The sequence below is a fragment of the Anomaloglossus baeobatrachus genome, chromosome 6 (genome assembly GCF_048569485.1).
Source record: "Anomaloglossus baeobatrachus isolate aAnoBae1 chromosome 6, aAnoBae1.hap1, whole genome shotgun sequence".
Taxonomy (NCBI): domain Eukaryota; kingdom Metazoa; phylum Chordata; class Amphibia; order Anura; family Aromobatidae; genus Anomaloglossus; species Anomaloglossus baeobatrachus.
In genome coordinates this window covers 166,138,678-166,154,443 of record NC_134358.1, presented here as the reverse complement: position 1 = coordinate 166,154,443, position 15,766 = coordinate 166,138,678, and the positions used below count along the sequence as shown (strand labels likewise).

Below are 15,766 nucleotides of genomic sequence, written 5' to 3'. Positions count from 1 at the left end.
ACAAGATCCATGACGTATCCAGTACGTCACGTGTCGTGAAGAGGTTAAAAATCCAATAAATGTGAATGTAGTCCGCCAACTTACTGAGTTCATCTTCATACAAGTACCAAAATCTGCAAGTTTTACATGCCCAGACTTGTCAAGCAGCATATTGTCAGGCTTCACGTCCCTGCAAGGCAATGCCCATCATTAGAGAATACAATCATCACGTTCCTTGTTATACATGGCTATAGCATGTCATTTTAGTAGAGAGGATGTGACTGCGAGGGGCTTTCAGGAGCTTACCTATGAATGAAGCCCATAGAATGGATGGCATCTAAGGCTAAGACCACCTCAGCCGTATAGAAACGTGCCCATTTCTCAGGTACATCGTAGTTGCTCATTAAATTTACCAGGTCTCCTCCCGGCATGTACTCCATCACCATATACAGATACCGATCGTCTTGAAAAGCGTAGAATAGCTGAGGAGCAAAATACAGAATCTCTTCTTACTAAAGGCTTCATAGGAAGCACAGTATGTAGGGTGAAGGCCTCCCTCTGTGCCAGGCGGCCACTTTAGACATGCTGGCGTGTGCCTCAGGGAATAAAACAAGGAGCCTTCCCCAATAACTATTGCATTTAACTGGTAAGGCTAGTTTCACACTTGCGTTGAACGGTATCCGTTGCATTGCGTTGTGTAACGGATGCAACGGATGTGTTGCATATAGTGGCACAACGGATGCAACGGATGCTGCAAAACAACGCAATTCATTTTGATTTTTTTATTTTTTTTACAGTTTTACCAGCGGCAGACTATTGTGAACGATCAGCTGATCGCTCCCAGTAGCCGGCCGCCGGGTGATCAGCTGATCGCTCCTTGCAGCCGACCGCCGGTGATCAGCTGAGCGCTGTCACTTGCCGGCCGCCGGGTGATCAGCTGATCGCTCCATGCAGCCGACCGCCGGGTGATCAGCTGAGCGCTGTCACTTGCCGGCGCCCGGGCATGCCGGCGAGCGCTCAGCTGAGCTCTGTGACTTGCCGGCGGCTGGGCATGCTGGCGGCCGGTCGCTCAGCTGAGCGCTGTCGCTTGCCGACGGCCGGGCGCTCAGCTGAACGTTCGGCCACCGCGAGCCAAAATAAAGTTTGATTTAAAAAAAAAAAAGAAGAGCATGCGCAGTGAAATCCAGAGGATTCTGCTGCTCAAAATAACGTTACATGCTGCGTTCCTCCCGCTGGGCGGAAGCAACGCAGGTCCTTTTGGTACAATCCGTCACCCATACAAGTCTATGGGAAACAGCGGAATCCGTTAACGGATTCCGCTGTTTTCCAAAAGGGCGGATTGTAACGGAAGGAAATAAACGCAAGTGTGAAAGTACCCTTAGCTCAGTGCGAAGTGGGCAATGCGACTGGGAGGGGGTGGGGAGGGGCTGCAAAGGGCAATATGATCTGGTGAGGCTGTAAAGGGGCAACACGCAAGGGGAGTGTGTGCTGAAAAGGGCAACATGGCTGGGAGGAGGGATCTGCAAAGGACAATGAGGGAGGGGGCAAAGAGCAACGTAACCGGGTTGGGTGCTGCATATAGGGCTGCGCTGCAAAGGGTAACAAAAGGGAGGGGGGCTATGCAAAGTACAACGCAAAGTGGGGGGAGGGGGGGCACAGCAAAGGGTAAAAGAAAAAGGGAGGGGGGCTATGAAAAGTACAACACAAAGTGGGGGGGGGGGGGTCACAGCAAAGGGCAACACAACAGGGGGGTAATGCATGGGGGGTGTATTGCAAAAAGCAACGCGACAGAGGCACCTGTAATGGGTCATGCAAAAGATGGGTGCTACAAAAGGCAACACGAAAGCGAAGAGCTGTGCACAGGGATATATGACACACACACACACACACACACACACACACACTTTAATGTCATTATTCCTTGCAAACATTACATAAAACCAGTGGGAAAGATTTGGTGCAATAAGAGTCTAAATAGAAAAGCGATCATTTCCCTGACATACCTGCACAACCCAAGGACTGTTGGCAAACGCCATAATATCTCTTTCTTCCCAGAAGAAGGCAGAATCCGACCTCTTAATCATTTCCAGCTTGCTTAAAAGCTTCATGGCGTATACCTTCCTGGAAGACTTGTGCCTTACCTATACAACAATATATAAATCCCAGTTATCTTTATAATATCACTATATACCAATGTAAGGCAGCTTGTGTAAACGCACAGAATTTTTATTTATTTTTTTTTTTTTTTTTAAACAGAAATGTCCCCAGATTTCACCATAGAAAGTACAACTTGGATCAGAAAAGGCTGGTGTACTTACTTTGAGAATCAATATCAAAATGGGGTGTGTTATTCCAATATGAAAATGAGGATTTTAGGAGTACAGTTACAGCAGGACTTGTGAAAAGCTTGATTTAATATTACACGGGGAAGCGTGCAAACTGGAATACACAATCACACTGACATGGATTTTAAAAGTCAATACACCAGCGTCATCAGCTCTAAGAGATGGATTTGATAATGTGTGCAGTTTGTAGTGTGAAATCTAGTGACAGATCTGCTTTAAAGGGCCACTGTCCGTACAGAATGACTCTTCAAACCAAGCACAGGATATATCCGCAGATACGGCCGCAGGTTTACCGCAGCTGCCCGCCGGAATAGCTGCAGAAAACCTGCGGACTTCCATGCGATTTACCTGCGGACGTCCCGGCCTCTATCTCCATAGCAGAGAGGGGGTAATTCCGCAGGAATAATTGACATGCAGTTATGTGCGGCTGCGGGAAATCCACAGCATATTCCGCAGCCGCACATACAGCAGCGTGGACACAGACACTCTCCATGTCCCATAGGATAACATGGGGAGTGTCTGTACTTGCTAAAACCTGTGGATTTATCTGGAAAATCCAGATAAATCCGCAGGTTTTCCGTGGCAAAATCCGCAGAAGCTAGCTCCCGTGGGCACATAGCCTAGGAAGCCAGAACTATCAACCAAAGAAGACTGTGGCGGGGGGGATAGAGGGAAAACAAGGAGGTGAGATGGTGTATGGAAATAAATAATTAGCCCCGCCAAGATGCACTGAGCGCCTGTACCTGGTGTGAACAGCCATTCTGTGTCGACAGAGGCCCTTTAATATCAGAGTTCCTCTATTATCTAATATCATTAATATAATAATAGCCATTCTAACATGGATATTTCAAAGTAAATACACCAGCTTCATCAGGTCTAGAAGTGTGAACTGACAGTAGGTACAGGTGAAACAGATCAACTTTAAATCAGACGTAAAAATGTAAAATCTTGTCTACTAACAGAACGGGCATCCACTATCCATAACAAAACAGGGCTGTGGAGTCGGTAAGCCAAACCACCGACTCCCTCATACAGTTGAAACCAGAAGCTTCCATACACACTCTATAAAGTGTAAAAGTGTCATATCTGCAGGTTTTTCTCACCATCTGACATGAAATTAAAAAAACCCTTTCCCGTTTTAGGTCAATTAAGAACCAAAATTATTTATATTTGCCAAATGGCAGAATTAATGAGACAAAATGTTTTAAGGCATTTTAATTACTTTCTGCAAAGTCAAAAGTTTGCATACATTTCATTAGTATTTGATACCATTGCCCTTAAACTGTATGACATGGGTCAAATGTTTTAGATATATTTCCACAACCTTCTCACAATAGTTGGTAGGAATTTGGGCCCCATTTCTCCTGACAGAACTGGTGTAACTAAGCCATGTTTGTAGGTCACCTTGCTCGCACTGGCCGTTTCAGCTTTGCTCATAAATTTTAATTGGATTGAGATCAGGGCTTTATGATGGCCACTCCAAAACAATGAATTTGTTATCCTTAAGCCACTGTGTAACTGGTTTGGCAATATACTTCTGATCATTGTCTATTTGGAAGACCAATTTCCATCCAAGCTTTCAGTTCCTTGCTGATGTCTTGAGATGTTGCTTCAGTATTGCCATATAATCTTCTTTCATTATGATGCCATCTATTTTGTGAAAAACTACTTGCAGCGTTTTTGTCTTCAGGCAAAATACTGCATGTCAATGGATCCGTTAAGAGTGCGGCGGTAGCTGCAATGTACTTCAATGGGCGCCGGATCCTACTGTACCGGTAGTCGCCGGATCCTGATAGACAGGATCCTGTTTTCTGTACTGAGCATGCCCAGAAAGCAGCCTGGCATGGTCAGTACAGAAATCTCTCTCTCTCAGACAGAAGACCAGGATCGTGGAGGGGTGAGAGGGAGAAATACAGATAGAGTACCTAAGTGTGTCTGTGTATTTATTTCTATTATAGTCTTTTTGCTCTGTGTGGTGTCTTTTTTAACCCTTTATTGGAGATTCTTAATAGCCGGGTCAAACTTGGCCTGACATTAAGAATCTCGGGCTTTATACCAGCTGGTAAAACAAAGCTGGTATTAATCCCTCATTACCCAGTGCCCAGTACCAGGGCCGCTGAAAGAGTTGGATACAGAGCCAGAAAATGGCTCTTCTATGAATGCGCCATTTTCTGGCTGTGGACTACAATTCGCTGGACACAAAAATTGGGCAAATCCCTAGTAGTTTTTTTTTTTTCTCATTTTTTCATAAAACAATTAAAAAAAGGGCTTCCCTATATTTTTGCTTCCCAGCCGGGTACACATAGGCATCTAAGGGTTGGGGGCAGCCCGTACCCATCTGCTGTACCTGGCTAGCATAGCAAAAAAAAAAAAAAAGGCCACGTCTTATTTTTTTTTTTCTCTTAGTTTTTGGGCAAAAAAAAAGGTCTTCCCTGGATTTTCCATTGCCAGTGATGGTAACACAAAGCAGTGGGGTTAGCAGCCAGTAGCTGATTGGGTTACCCTTGGCAACCCTAGGGTTAGTGTTATGTATTTGGGGTTTTTTTTTGTTTGTTTTTTTTAAAGTCAATAAAAAAAGTGTTCAGTGTCGGCCAATTACTTGTTATGTGTCTCCCTGCATCCATCGCAGCATGTGTGGGCTGTAAGGTCAGCTGAGTTCGGCCGGCACTGGAGTCCGCTGATCTGAACTCAGTTGAACTCCAGCCCGCACACGTTTCGATGGATGCAGGGAGACACAGAACAAGTAATTGGCCGGCACTGGAGTCAGCTGATCTAAACGCAGCTGAACTCCTGACCACACAGCCTGCACATGGTCACACATGATCTGCAGCAGCCAGTGACTGCTGTGAACCTACATCCATCGCCGTAGCGTGTGCGGCCTGTGAGAGCAGGAATTCAGCTGACTCCCGATCAGCTGACTCCAGTGCCGGCCAATTAAATTCTGTGTCCCGCTGCATCCATTGCAAGTAGACGTAAAAGGATCCAGTAAAATCACAATTGTGGTTGCATGCCTTGCACATTCAATCCACAGGATCCGGTCATATTCGGTTTGCGTTTTTTTGCCTACAGGCAAAAAAACCTGCAGATGTGTCTTTATAGATAGTGTATATAAACTTCTGGTTTCAACTGTAGAGGACTGATGTTTGTGATAGATGTACTGTAGTAAAAGGGTAACATCACTACTTATATCACGTAGCTGAACGCAGAACGACTGTTCTCTATTCAAGGCAAACACAACTTACCAGTTGGACTTCACCAAACGCTCCTCGTCCAATGACCTTGACTACTTCATAATCTTCAGCTTTCATGCGCAAGTCACGAATTTTACTTATTGTGTCTTTATCTAGAATCAAAAGGGGGAAAAGAAAAAAACAGAACAAGGCTCAGTCACTGCAAATACTATATATATGCAATTTACCAGAAAGATGACAGCGCTGGCAACATCTCTCTCTTTATGATTAAATCCTGAGCTTTAATGTAAAACATGCAATTATTTGTATAAAGCCATCGCTCCCGGATCTAGAGCGCATTCACAGATCCCAGGGGGCAGATATTTTAGCTCCAAATTTGGTCACGGCTGAAAAGGGCTATTTTTAATTCACGAGGGTCAACACTGGCATGAGATTGTATGGAAAGCGTTTAGAAAGCGAATGATCGGCCACCAGAGCGCTGTAAACACAAGGCAGTATTCACATTCAGGGGCTTTAGCTTATTTTTCCCCCTCTTTCACAAGTATGTGACTTATTTGATTTGTAAAGACTTGCTCAATCATCTCAGTCTGGCAAAAAAACAAACCAAGGATCCCTTCAAGAGTTTGCAAAAGGGACAGATTAAAACGGAGTTGTTCCTGTAAAGGCCGCTTTACACGCTGCGATATCGGTCCCGATATCGCTAGTGTGGGTACCGGCCCCCATCTGTTGTGCGACACGGGCAAATCGCTGCCCGTGCCACACAACATCGCCCAGATCTGTCACACGTACTTAACTGCCCGGCGGTGTCGCTGTGACCGGCGAACCGCCTCCTTTCTTAGGCTATGTGCGCACTAGGCCGTTTTACCTGCGGTTTTGCTGCAGAAATTTCTTGAGAAATGTTTGAAATCTTTCTGCAGACATTTCCCAGCAAATCCTATGGGAAAAAAAAAAATACCTGTGCGCACAGTGCGTTTTTTTCTCAAGAAAATTCTTTGTGAAGATTTTCTTGAGAAAATTTCTTTAGAAAATGAGCATGTCACTTCTTTTCCGCAGGTACCTGTGGTATTTCACTCCATTCACTGTAATGTAATCGCGAAATTCCGGGGGTATACCGCAGGTAGCAAATGATGTGCGGTATACCCCCGGTATAGCCGCGATTTACCTGCGGTAATGCTCATCGCTGCCTGCGGTTTTGCAGGAAGTGAAGTCATAATCACAGAAGAGGAAGCGGAGCAGAGTAAACACAGACGTCACACTCCCTGGACGCCGCACAGAAGCACTTCCGTGTGACCTCCAGGTGCCCGTGCAGTCTGTGTCCCGCTCCAGCCCCGTGGCTGCCTGCACAGCAGTGTCAGTGTCTGCCCGCAGTGTCAGCAGCTTGTCACCCTGCAACGCAGGCAGACACTGACACATAGAAGGCGTGCAGCCGCGGGGATGACGAGCGCTGCTGTCAGGAGGAGAGATGAGATCATTACCTGCTGTGACAATCTCCTGCCTCCTGACGTCACCGCGGTCACTGCTGTCTATGCCCGTCTCGCGAGCGGCCCGAGACTGTCACTAGCGGTGATGTCACGGGCTCTCGTGATACTGCTGACAACGCGGCGGGCATAGAAGTCAGTGACAGCGCTGAAGGCAGGACTGCAGGAGATCATCACAGCAGGTAATTATCTCATCTATCCTCCTGACAGCAGAGCTCGTCATCCCCTGCAGTGACCTGGGCTATTGATGTTAGCTCAGGTCACTGCATTAATCTCCCAGCCAATGGGGAACATTCTGTTCTTCATTGAATGGGACAGTGACTATGGTATGGATCGCCGTGGGACCCCCCCACCCTCTTATTGGATTACGCCAGACGTTGAATTGATTGTTCTTTTCAATAAATTGGTGAAAGAGGGAATGTGGGGAGTGTTTTTTCAAATAAAACTTTTTGTTGTCTATTTTTTATTTATTACTGACTGGGTTGGTGATGTCGGGTATCTGATAGACGCGTGACATCACGAACCCCAGGGCTTGATGCCAGGTGACATTACACATCTGGCATCAACCCCATATATTACCTCGTTTGCCAACGCACCAGGGCAACAGGATGAGTTGGGGCGAAGCGCCAAGATTGGCATGTCTAATGGATGCGCCACTTCTGGGGCGGCTGCGGCCTGCTATTTTTAGGCTGGGGAGTGTCCAATAACGGTGGACCTCCCTAGTCTGAGAATATCAGACCCCAGCTGTCCGCTTTACCTTGGCTGGTCATCCAATTTGGGGGGGACCTCACGTTTTTTGTTTTAAATTATTTATTTAATGTAAAATAACAGCGTGGGGTGTCCTCTGTTTTGGATTACCAGCCAAGGTGAAGCTGCCAGCTGTGGTCTGCAGGCTGCAGCCGTCTGCTTTACCCTAGCTGGCTACAAAAGATGGGGGGACCTCACGTCATTTTTTTTTTTTTTAAATTATTTATTTTTTGGCTAAATACAAGGCTAGGCACCCTTTAGTGCCATATGAAAGTCACTAAAGGGTGCCAGCTTAGAAAATGCAGGGGGGTGGGACATTATATAGGTCTTTCTCATCTATCTATCTATCTATCTATCTATCCATCCATCTTTCCCTCTATCCATTATCTGTCTATTGATTATCTATCTATTATCTATATTATTTATTGCAGTAGTTACAGCATAAAAAAACCGCAGGGACCAACCTGCGGAAAAACCGCGGCAAAAACGCATGCGTTTTTCCCGCGGATTTGGTGCGTTTTTTTACCGCAGGTGCGGTAATCTTCAACTCCCAGAAGTTTCTCAAGAAATTTTCTTGAGAAAAATCACTTTTCTAGTGCGCACATGGCCTAAGGGGGTGGTTGGTTCAGCGCCACAGCGACGTCACAGCAGCGTCACTGAACCACCGCCCAATAGAAGCGGAGGGGCGAAGATGAGCGGGACGTAACATCCCGCCCACCTCCTTCCTTCCGCATTGTGGCCGAAAGGCAGGTAAGGAGAGCTTCCTCGTTCCTGCGGTGTCACACGGAGCGATGTGTGCTGTCGCAGGAACGAGGAACAACTTCGTTACTGCTGCAGTAATGATATTTGAGAATGGACCCCCATGTCACCGATGAGCGATTTTGCGACGATGCAAAATCGCTCATAGGTGTCACACGCAGAGACATTGCTAATGCGGCCGGATGTGCGTCACAAATTCCGTGACCCCAACGACTTCGCATTAGCGATATTGTAGCGTGTAAAGCCCCCTTAAGGCTGCTTTCACACATCCGGTTTTTGCCGTGCGCCACAATACGGCGCTCTGCAGAAAAAACACAACAGTTTTCTTTTGCCGCTGATTGCGTTTTTTCCCGCATAGACTTGCATTAGCGCCGTATTGTGCTGCATGGCCTTGCGTTGCGTCCGGTATTTGCCGGATGTGGCATATTTAGTCCATGCGGCGGCCGGAACATTGCCTGGCACTTTTTTTGTGCGGCGAAAAAAAACGCATAGCGCCGGACCCGGCGCGATTAACAATGCAAGCCTATGGACGCCGGCTGCGGGTTTTTTTGCACTGCGCATGCTCAGTATTAAGCCGAATCCATCAAAAACCGGACGGGCCGCATGGAAAAACTTATGCAACGGATTCGTTTTTTTTCGCCGCATCCGTTGCATAGGTTTTTGGGCCGCTCAGCACGAACCGGATGTGTGAAAGCAGCCTAATTAAGACGCCAGTGATGGAAGGACAAATGGGAATTAGACTGACAAAATGTCAGAAATAACAAACTTGTCACTGCAGCCAAAAATATAGAGAAGTCTCAAAAGGGGTTCATCCGTTTATTTTACATTGTAAGCTGTTTTGAAGGTTCAAGAATAAGTAAAGTCACTGATCGTATGATAGTCTCTGGACCCCAGACATGTTACCACTGCAGCCAATCACTGGGAGTAGCACTCACAGGAGAAGTAACTGCCATACTCATAATACAATATACAAACATAAATCTATAATACAATAAATAAATACCCATAAACCTATCAAGTGAGAATTCTGTATCTAAGACAAGACCAGGCCGTCTCTACGGCTCGTAATTATCCATCACATGAAGTCACAGTAATAGGGGAAAGCAGAGAATCTGTGACAGATCACAGTGCGGCGCCTGGTTCAGATGACTGGAATGAAGCCGGGCGTAGTGAGATTACAGCGTGATTTTCACCACCTAGGACACCGGCATTATTTGGAAGCCGTAACTTTGCTTAGAAAGAGACTCCAGACCTGCATTTAAGATTATGATTATCATGCCTTTTACACAGTGTGTCCACCCATATCCTGTCCACCGCCATTAACTTGAGAACGGCGGCAGCTATAGGCATAGAAGTGGTGTCTAGGTATAGTAAAGTAGCCATGCGCTACGTAATGAAACCACCTATAGGGCCACCTGGAGGAAAACAACGGAGTTAGCATTTTTATCTTGAAAACGGAACGAGATCAAGAAAAAAAAAGTGAATTAAAAAAAATTGTAGGGCATCATCAATTCAATACGAATCGACACCTTGCATACAGAAATGCTATGATAAGAACGTGTAAAACTCACAAGGCTGCGGACGTGAAGCGATACCTCATGGAGACCTTCCTACAAGTCAACGCACAAAAAAAAAAAAAAAAAAAAAAAGGAAAATATAACTAGTAAATTGCCTATTAGGTGGATTTTCTGGGTGGGGGGAAAAAACGGCTGTGTACACTATACAAAAGTGGCCAATCATTTGTGTGGGTGGGTGATAAAGCTCAACGTGCGGATCACTGATAGATCTGCAGCAGAGAAAACCGTGATTATAAGCAGCAAGCAGCCCGGTAAGTGACACATCGCTGGAATCAGTGTGTCTGTACCTATATCATGCTGCTGTCAGATGGGTATTAATTCAATCAAGCATCATCAAATTTTAACCTTTATTAAGTATAAATAATTAAAAAAGAGAAAAGAAAAATGTTCCTTCTCTTAGGCTATGTGCGCACATTGCGTACTGTCCCTGCAGAATTTTCTGCAGCGATTTGAACAGCACACGTGCGCTTCAAATCACTGCAGAAAGAGTCCGTAATGAAAAAAAAAAAAGCCAATTTCATGCGCTCTGACTGCAGCCCCTCCCATAGACAGAGCGGGGGCTGCAGGTAGAGCGCAGGAAAGAAGTGACATGTCACTTCTTAGAACGCGCGCTTCGGGCAGCAGCCGAAGCGCTGCGCTCTAATACGTCACGTGCGCACGGCTCCTGCACAATCTCCATAGATTGTGCAGGGGACGCAGGATGCAGGATGCAGGGTGCAGATCGCAGCGTAACTGCATGCAAATACGCAATGTGCGCACATAGCCTTAGACTACAGTACTCTCAAAAGCTGGCGGGGATCCCAATCTAGTTAAATGGGCCGATATATGTAAATAATACCCAATACATCACTCAAGGCAATATATTATCCTATAGATGGATACCGGGCACCGCCGATCCCTGTATGGCTGACAAAGCTGTGCTTTCAGGCAGGTGGAGACCTGGGTGCGTGTCCCAAAGCAAAGGCGATATAAGATCCACAATGAAGAGATGAAAGGTCGCACTCCAAAGGTTGAATAAAATATTTTTCTTTATATTCCACGATCACATCAGGGGTACAGGTAGTGAGGGAGGATGAGGGTGTGCCACGTCGGACGACGGCAGCCGTTTCGCAAGTAACCTTGCTTCTACGGGTCCAGTGCATGCAAAGGTGCTGCATCCACCCTTAAATAACAGGTGAATTGAGTGCAGCATCCTTGCGTGAATGAAGTGCAAATTAAAAACATATACCAGCTGCACATATATCAAATTCACATAGAAACTTATTACATATCAATTCCAAAATGGATTATAAATAATCGTAACATACATGGGTATAGTTAGAGTAAATGGCCTGAACGACAAAAATGATTTGTCAGTGTTCCTATAATGCTGTTTTTTTTTTTTTTTTTTTTTTTTTTTCCTATAAGCCTGTTTTTTATAGTGTTTTCTGAGATGTCTTTGGTTAAACTATAATGAACACTATATCTAATTTTTTACTCTAACTATACCCATGTATGTTACGATTATTTATAATCCATTTTGGAATTGATATGTAATAAGTTTCTATGTGAATTTGATATATGTGCAGCTGGTATATGTTTTTAATTTGCACTTCATTCACGCAAGGATGCTGCACTCAATTCACCTGTTATTTAAGGGTGGATGCAGCACCTTTGCATGCACTGGACCCGTAGAAGCAAGGTTACTTGCGAAACGGCTGCCGTCGTCCGACGTGGCACACCCTCATCCTCCCTCACTACCTGTACCCCTGATGTGATCGTGGAATATAAAGAAAAATATTTTATTCAACCTTTGGAGTGCGACCTTTCATCTCTTCATTGTGGATCTTATATCGCCTTTGCTTTGGGACACGCACCCAGGTCTCCACCTGCCTGAAAGCACAGCTTTGTCAGCCATACAGGGATCGGCGGTGCCCGGTATCCTCCACTCAGCTTTATGGAATCTGGACTTCTTCTAATACCGTGAGTGCACGCTTCTCCTACTCCCCTTTTGGCTTTTGTTAAAAAATGGCAGACACATCTATGGATACAATGGAAAATGGTATACTTGCAGGGAGGGAGGACGCTGCCACGTTTTTTACCAGCTGTAATGATAAAGTGAACATAGAAATCATGGGCACTAAGAATTTAGAGCTTAAAATCTTCAATCTGGCCGAAAAGGAAACCAGCTTGTTTTGGACAGTACAGTCACTTAAATCTTATCAAGAAAGTGGACGAGTCCCTAGAGGTCTACGTATCTCAAAAAATATATCTTTTTACCAAGATGATTTATCTTTTAAAAAAGAATGGGACAATATACAGCAAGAATGCTCATTGCGCTTTCTGGACATTGTACTCAAAAAAAACCAAGAGGAACATCTAAAAATTACTAATGAATTATTAAAATTGAGACAAGAAATGGAAAGTCGCATCTCAAAAGAAGCATGGAACACTTTCTTATCAAGATTAGACAAAAAACTTTTACCATACCAAACTTTGATTAAAGAAAATAAAAAAGAAAAATTTATCAGAGATAAGTTAGACTACGAAAACAACCAGATTTTTTCCTGGAAGAGGTATTCTACACCTGGGAACAGAAGGTTTTTTCAGAGATACCAGAAAAAACATACACCTAAAACCGCCAAGAAAAATGCCTGGACTACAGACTCTGACTCGAGCGGGGCTGAGGATTTGGCACCCGCAAAGAAATTAAAAACACCTGCGACCTCACGAGCTTCTACATCTGATAATCTCCCTTTAGAAGATCTACAAGGAGAGGAGGCAGAAGGAGACACAGGAATAAAACCGACACCAGGGAAGCGCAAGAGCGTCTCCTGGAGGGACTAACATCTCCATGCCTTGAACGTGAGATTGTAGTGTCAGAGACATTCCCTGTAATAAGTACAGAAAATAATCTTTCCTGTTCAGCGAATAACATCATGCCTTGTTTGCGTAAAGTATATAATCTTACTTCGTTGGTTTTAACACCTGATATGCTATCTGTGTTGGAAAAGGGCTTAAACTATTGTATACCAGAATCATTTGATTTGACTGACTTTCATATTGATTTATTTAAGGGCTGTAGAAAACTGCATTTAAAAAAATTTTATAGTCAAAAAAAGCTTGCCCACTTCTGAAGTAACCGATTTACAATGTGAAATAGGTCCACTTGGCTTTTTTGGTACAAATAATGAATATACTGCTATTGAAAAAGATGCGTCTGTTCTTTTAAGTATAGCGGACCCCAGTCACATTGAACCCGGTTCTTCAGGTGTTGTAAGTACCCAAATAAATCCTACATCTAGTTCTTCATTTTTTAATAAAGGGATAAAATCTACCTTTTGCCCCCCACTAACCCCTGGGAACAGCATAGACTTATTTCAGGAGCTGGTAATAAAAGATATACAAGCTCTAAAATACCCCTCTCCTCCTCAGAACCTCACTCGGGGGGAAACCGCGGCACTAAAAATCCTGCAGTCACAAAAAGATATTATTATCCGCAGAGCGGACAAGGGGGGCGCCACTGTTCTATTAACAAAAGAAGCCTATTTGCAAGAAGCCAATAGGCAACTTCAGGATATAAGAGTATATCAGAAATTATCTAATGATCCCACTGGGTCTTTTGTTAAAAAACTTAGAAGCCTTTTACATAAATATGTAAGTTTAGGTACTATTTCTAAAAAAACTGCTGAAAAATTACTCCCTCTTTTTCCGAAAAAACCTCATTGGTATTATCTGCCAAAGATTCACAAGAACAGTGTCTCCCCCCCTGGCCGCCCCATTGTGGCAGGAATAGGTTCAGTGACAGAGCCCTTATCTCACTACCTAGAATGGCTACTTAAACCACTACTGACCCGCATCCCCTCATTCTTAAAAGATACGGGAGATCTAATTAAAATGCTTGATAATTTTCAATGGCAGAAAGGTTTCTCTCTTGCCGCTTTGGATATTGAGAGTCTGTACACCCGTATCCCACAGGATCAGGGTGTACAGACCATTAAGAGAGTTTTGCTGAATTTCGATCAGAATCCAATCTTAGTAGACTTCATCACAGAAGCCTTAAGCTTTATTTTGCATCATAACGCATTTAAATTTGACGATCAGTGGTACTTGCAATGCGGGGGTACCGCGATGGGTACCCCCGCCGCATGTACTTTCGCAAATCTCTTTTTGGCAGCATTTGAGGAAGACTTTATCTACAGTCCTAAAAATCCATATCTGAAACATATAAAAAAATATGCCAGATATATGGATGATGGCTTCTTTGTATGGGACGGTTCTGCGCAGGATTTTGAAAATTTTGTGTCATATCTAAATAATGATAATTCCTACAACATGTATTTTACACATACTTTTGGGGATCAAAAATTGGATTTTTTAGATGTCACACTCAGTATATCGGATGGTATTATTGACAGACAAGTATATAGAAAACCAACTGCAGTGAATACTCTGCTTCATTTTAATAGTGCGCACCCCTCCCATACAAAGAGAGCCCTTCCATATGGACAATTTTTGCGGCTAAAAAGAGTACACAATAATTCTGAAACCTTTCTGCATCAAGCATCAGACTTGAAAAAACGTCTATTAGAACGAGGATATCCCATATCAGTTATCAATTCTGCCCTCGAAAAATCCCTAAATTATGATCCAAATGATAAAAATAAGAATAAAGAATACAAAAATAAAAGTGGAAATAAGAATAAAAATGTAAATGCCATTTCGAAAAAAACAAAAATCGAAAGTTCAAATAGATGCGTTTTTAATTTTAAATTTAATTCCATGTATGATGCAATAAAATCAAGCATCAAAAAACACTGGCATTTAATTAATAAAGACAAGGATCTCTGTGAAATGGCAAACGGGGGCCCTCTGATTTCATACAGGCGATGCAAAAACATAGGAGATGTTCTGATAAATAATCGTATTGCTACACCCAAACTAGGTACGTGGCTAGACCGAAATAAAATCAAAGGAAACCATAGGTGCGGCGGCTGCCCCTTTTGTGAATATCATTGTACAGGAGACACTTTAAAAATTGGTACTGAGCTATTCAAAATAAAAGATCTTATCACATGTAAGTCTAATTATCTGGTATATGTTATTTTTTGCCCCTGCCAAAAATATTATATAGGTAAAACAATTCGGCCTTTATATGTTCGATTTAGGGAGCATTTTAAGTCTATAACCTCCGGGATAGGCTCTCCACGTTTAATTGCCCATATGCAAGAACATCATAGTGGTAATCCACGCCTTTTAAAATTTGCAGGCGTAATAAAAATTAATCCCTGTCCCACAGGAGGTGATATGCACCGTTCTTTACTTAGAAAGGAATCGAGATTGATTATAGACTTAAATGCTCTCGGTCCCCTTGGCCTGAACGACAAAAATGATTTGTCAGTGTTCCTATAATGCTGTTTTTTTTTTTTTTTTTTTTTTTTTTTTTCCTATAAGCCTGTTTTTTATAGTGTTTTCTGAGATGTCTTTGGTTAAACTATAATGAACACTATATCTAATTTTTTACTCTAACTATACCCATGTATGTTACGATTATTTATAATCCATTTTGGAATTGATATGTAATAAGTTTCTATGTGAATTTGATATATGTGCAGCTGGTATATGTTTTTAATTTGCACTTCATTCACGCAAGGATGCTGCACTCAATTCACCTGTTATTTAAGGGTGGATGCAGCACCTTTGCATGCACT

At 43.6% G+C, this 15,766-nt stretch overlaps 1 protein-coding gene across 3 annotated transcripts in view; it reads right to left on the bottom strand.

The window, feature by feature from the left end:
• Positions 1-15,766, bottom strand: part of ROCK1 (Rho associated coiled-coil containing protein kinase 1) — a 287,747-nt gene that overhangs the window by 172,869 nt on the left and 99,112 nt on the right. For all 3 annotated transcript variants that reach the window (XR_012724294.1, XM_075314471.1, XM_075314473.1), the window contains exons 3-6: positions 5,567-5,667; positions 1,983-2,120; positions 286-461; positions 85-169 (exon numbers count right to left, since the gene is read on the bottom strand). Coding sequence is in view for 2 of the 3 variants with exons in the window: in XM_075314471.1 (XP_075170586.1) it covers positions 85-169; positions 286-461; positions 1,983-2,120; positions 5,567-5,667 (500 nt within the window). In the remaining variant the exon portion in view is untranslated. The remainder of the gene's footprint in view (positions 1-84; positions 170-285; positions 462-1,982; positions 2,121-5,566; positions 5,668-15,766) is intronic.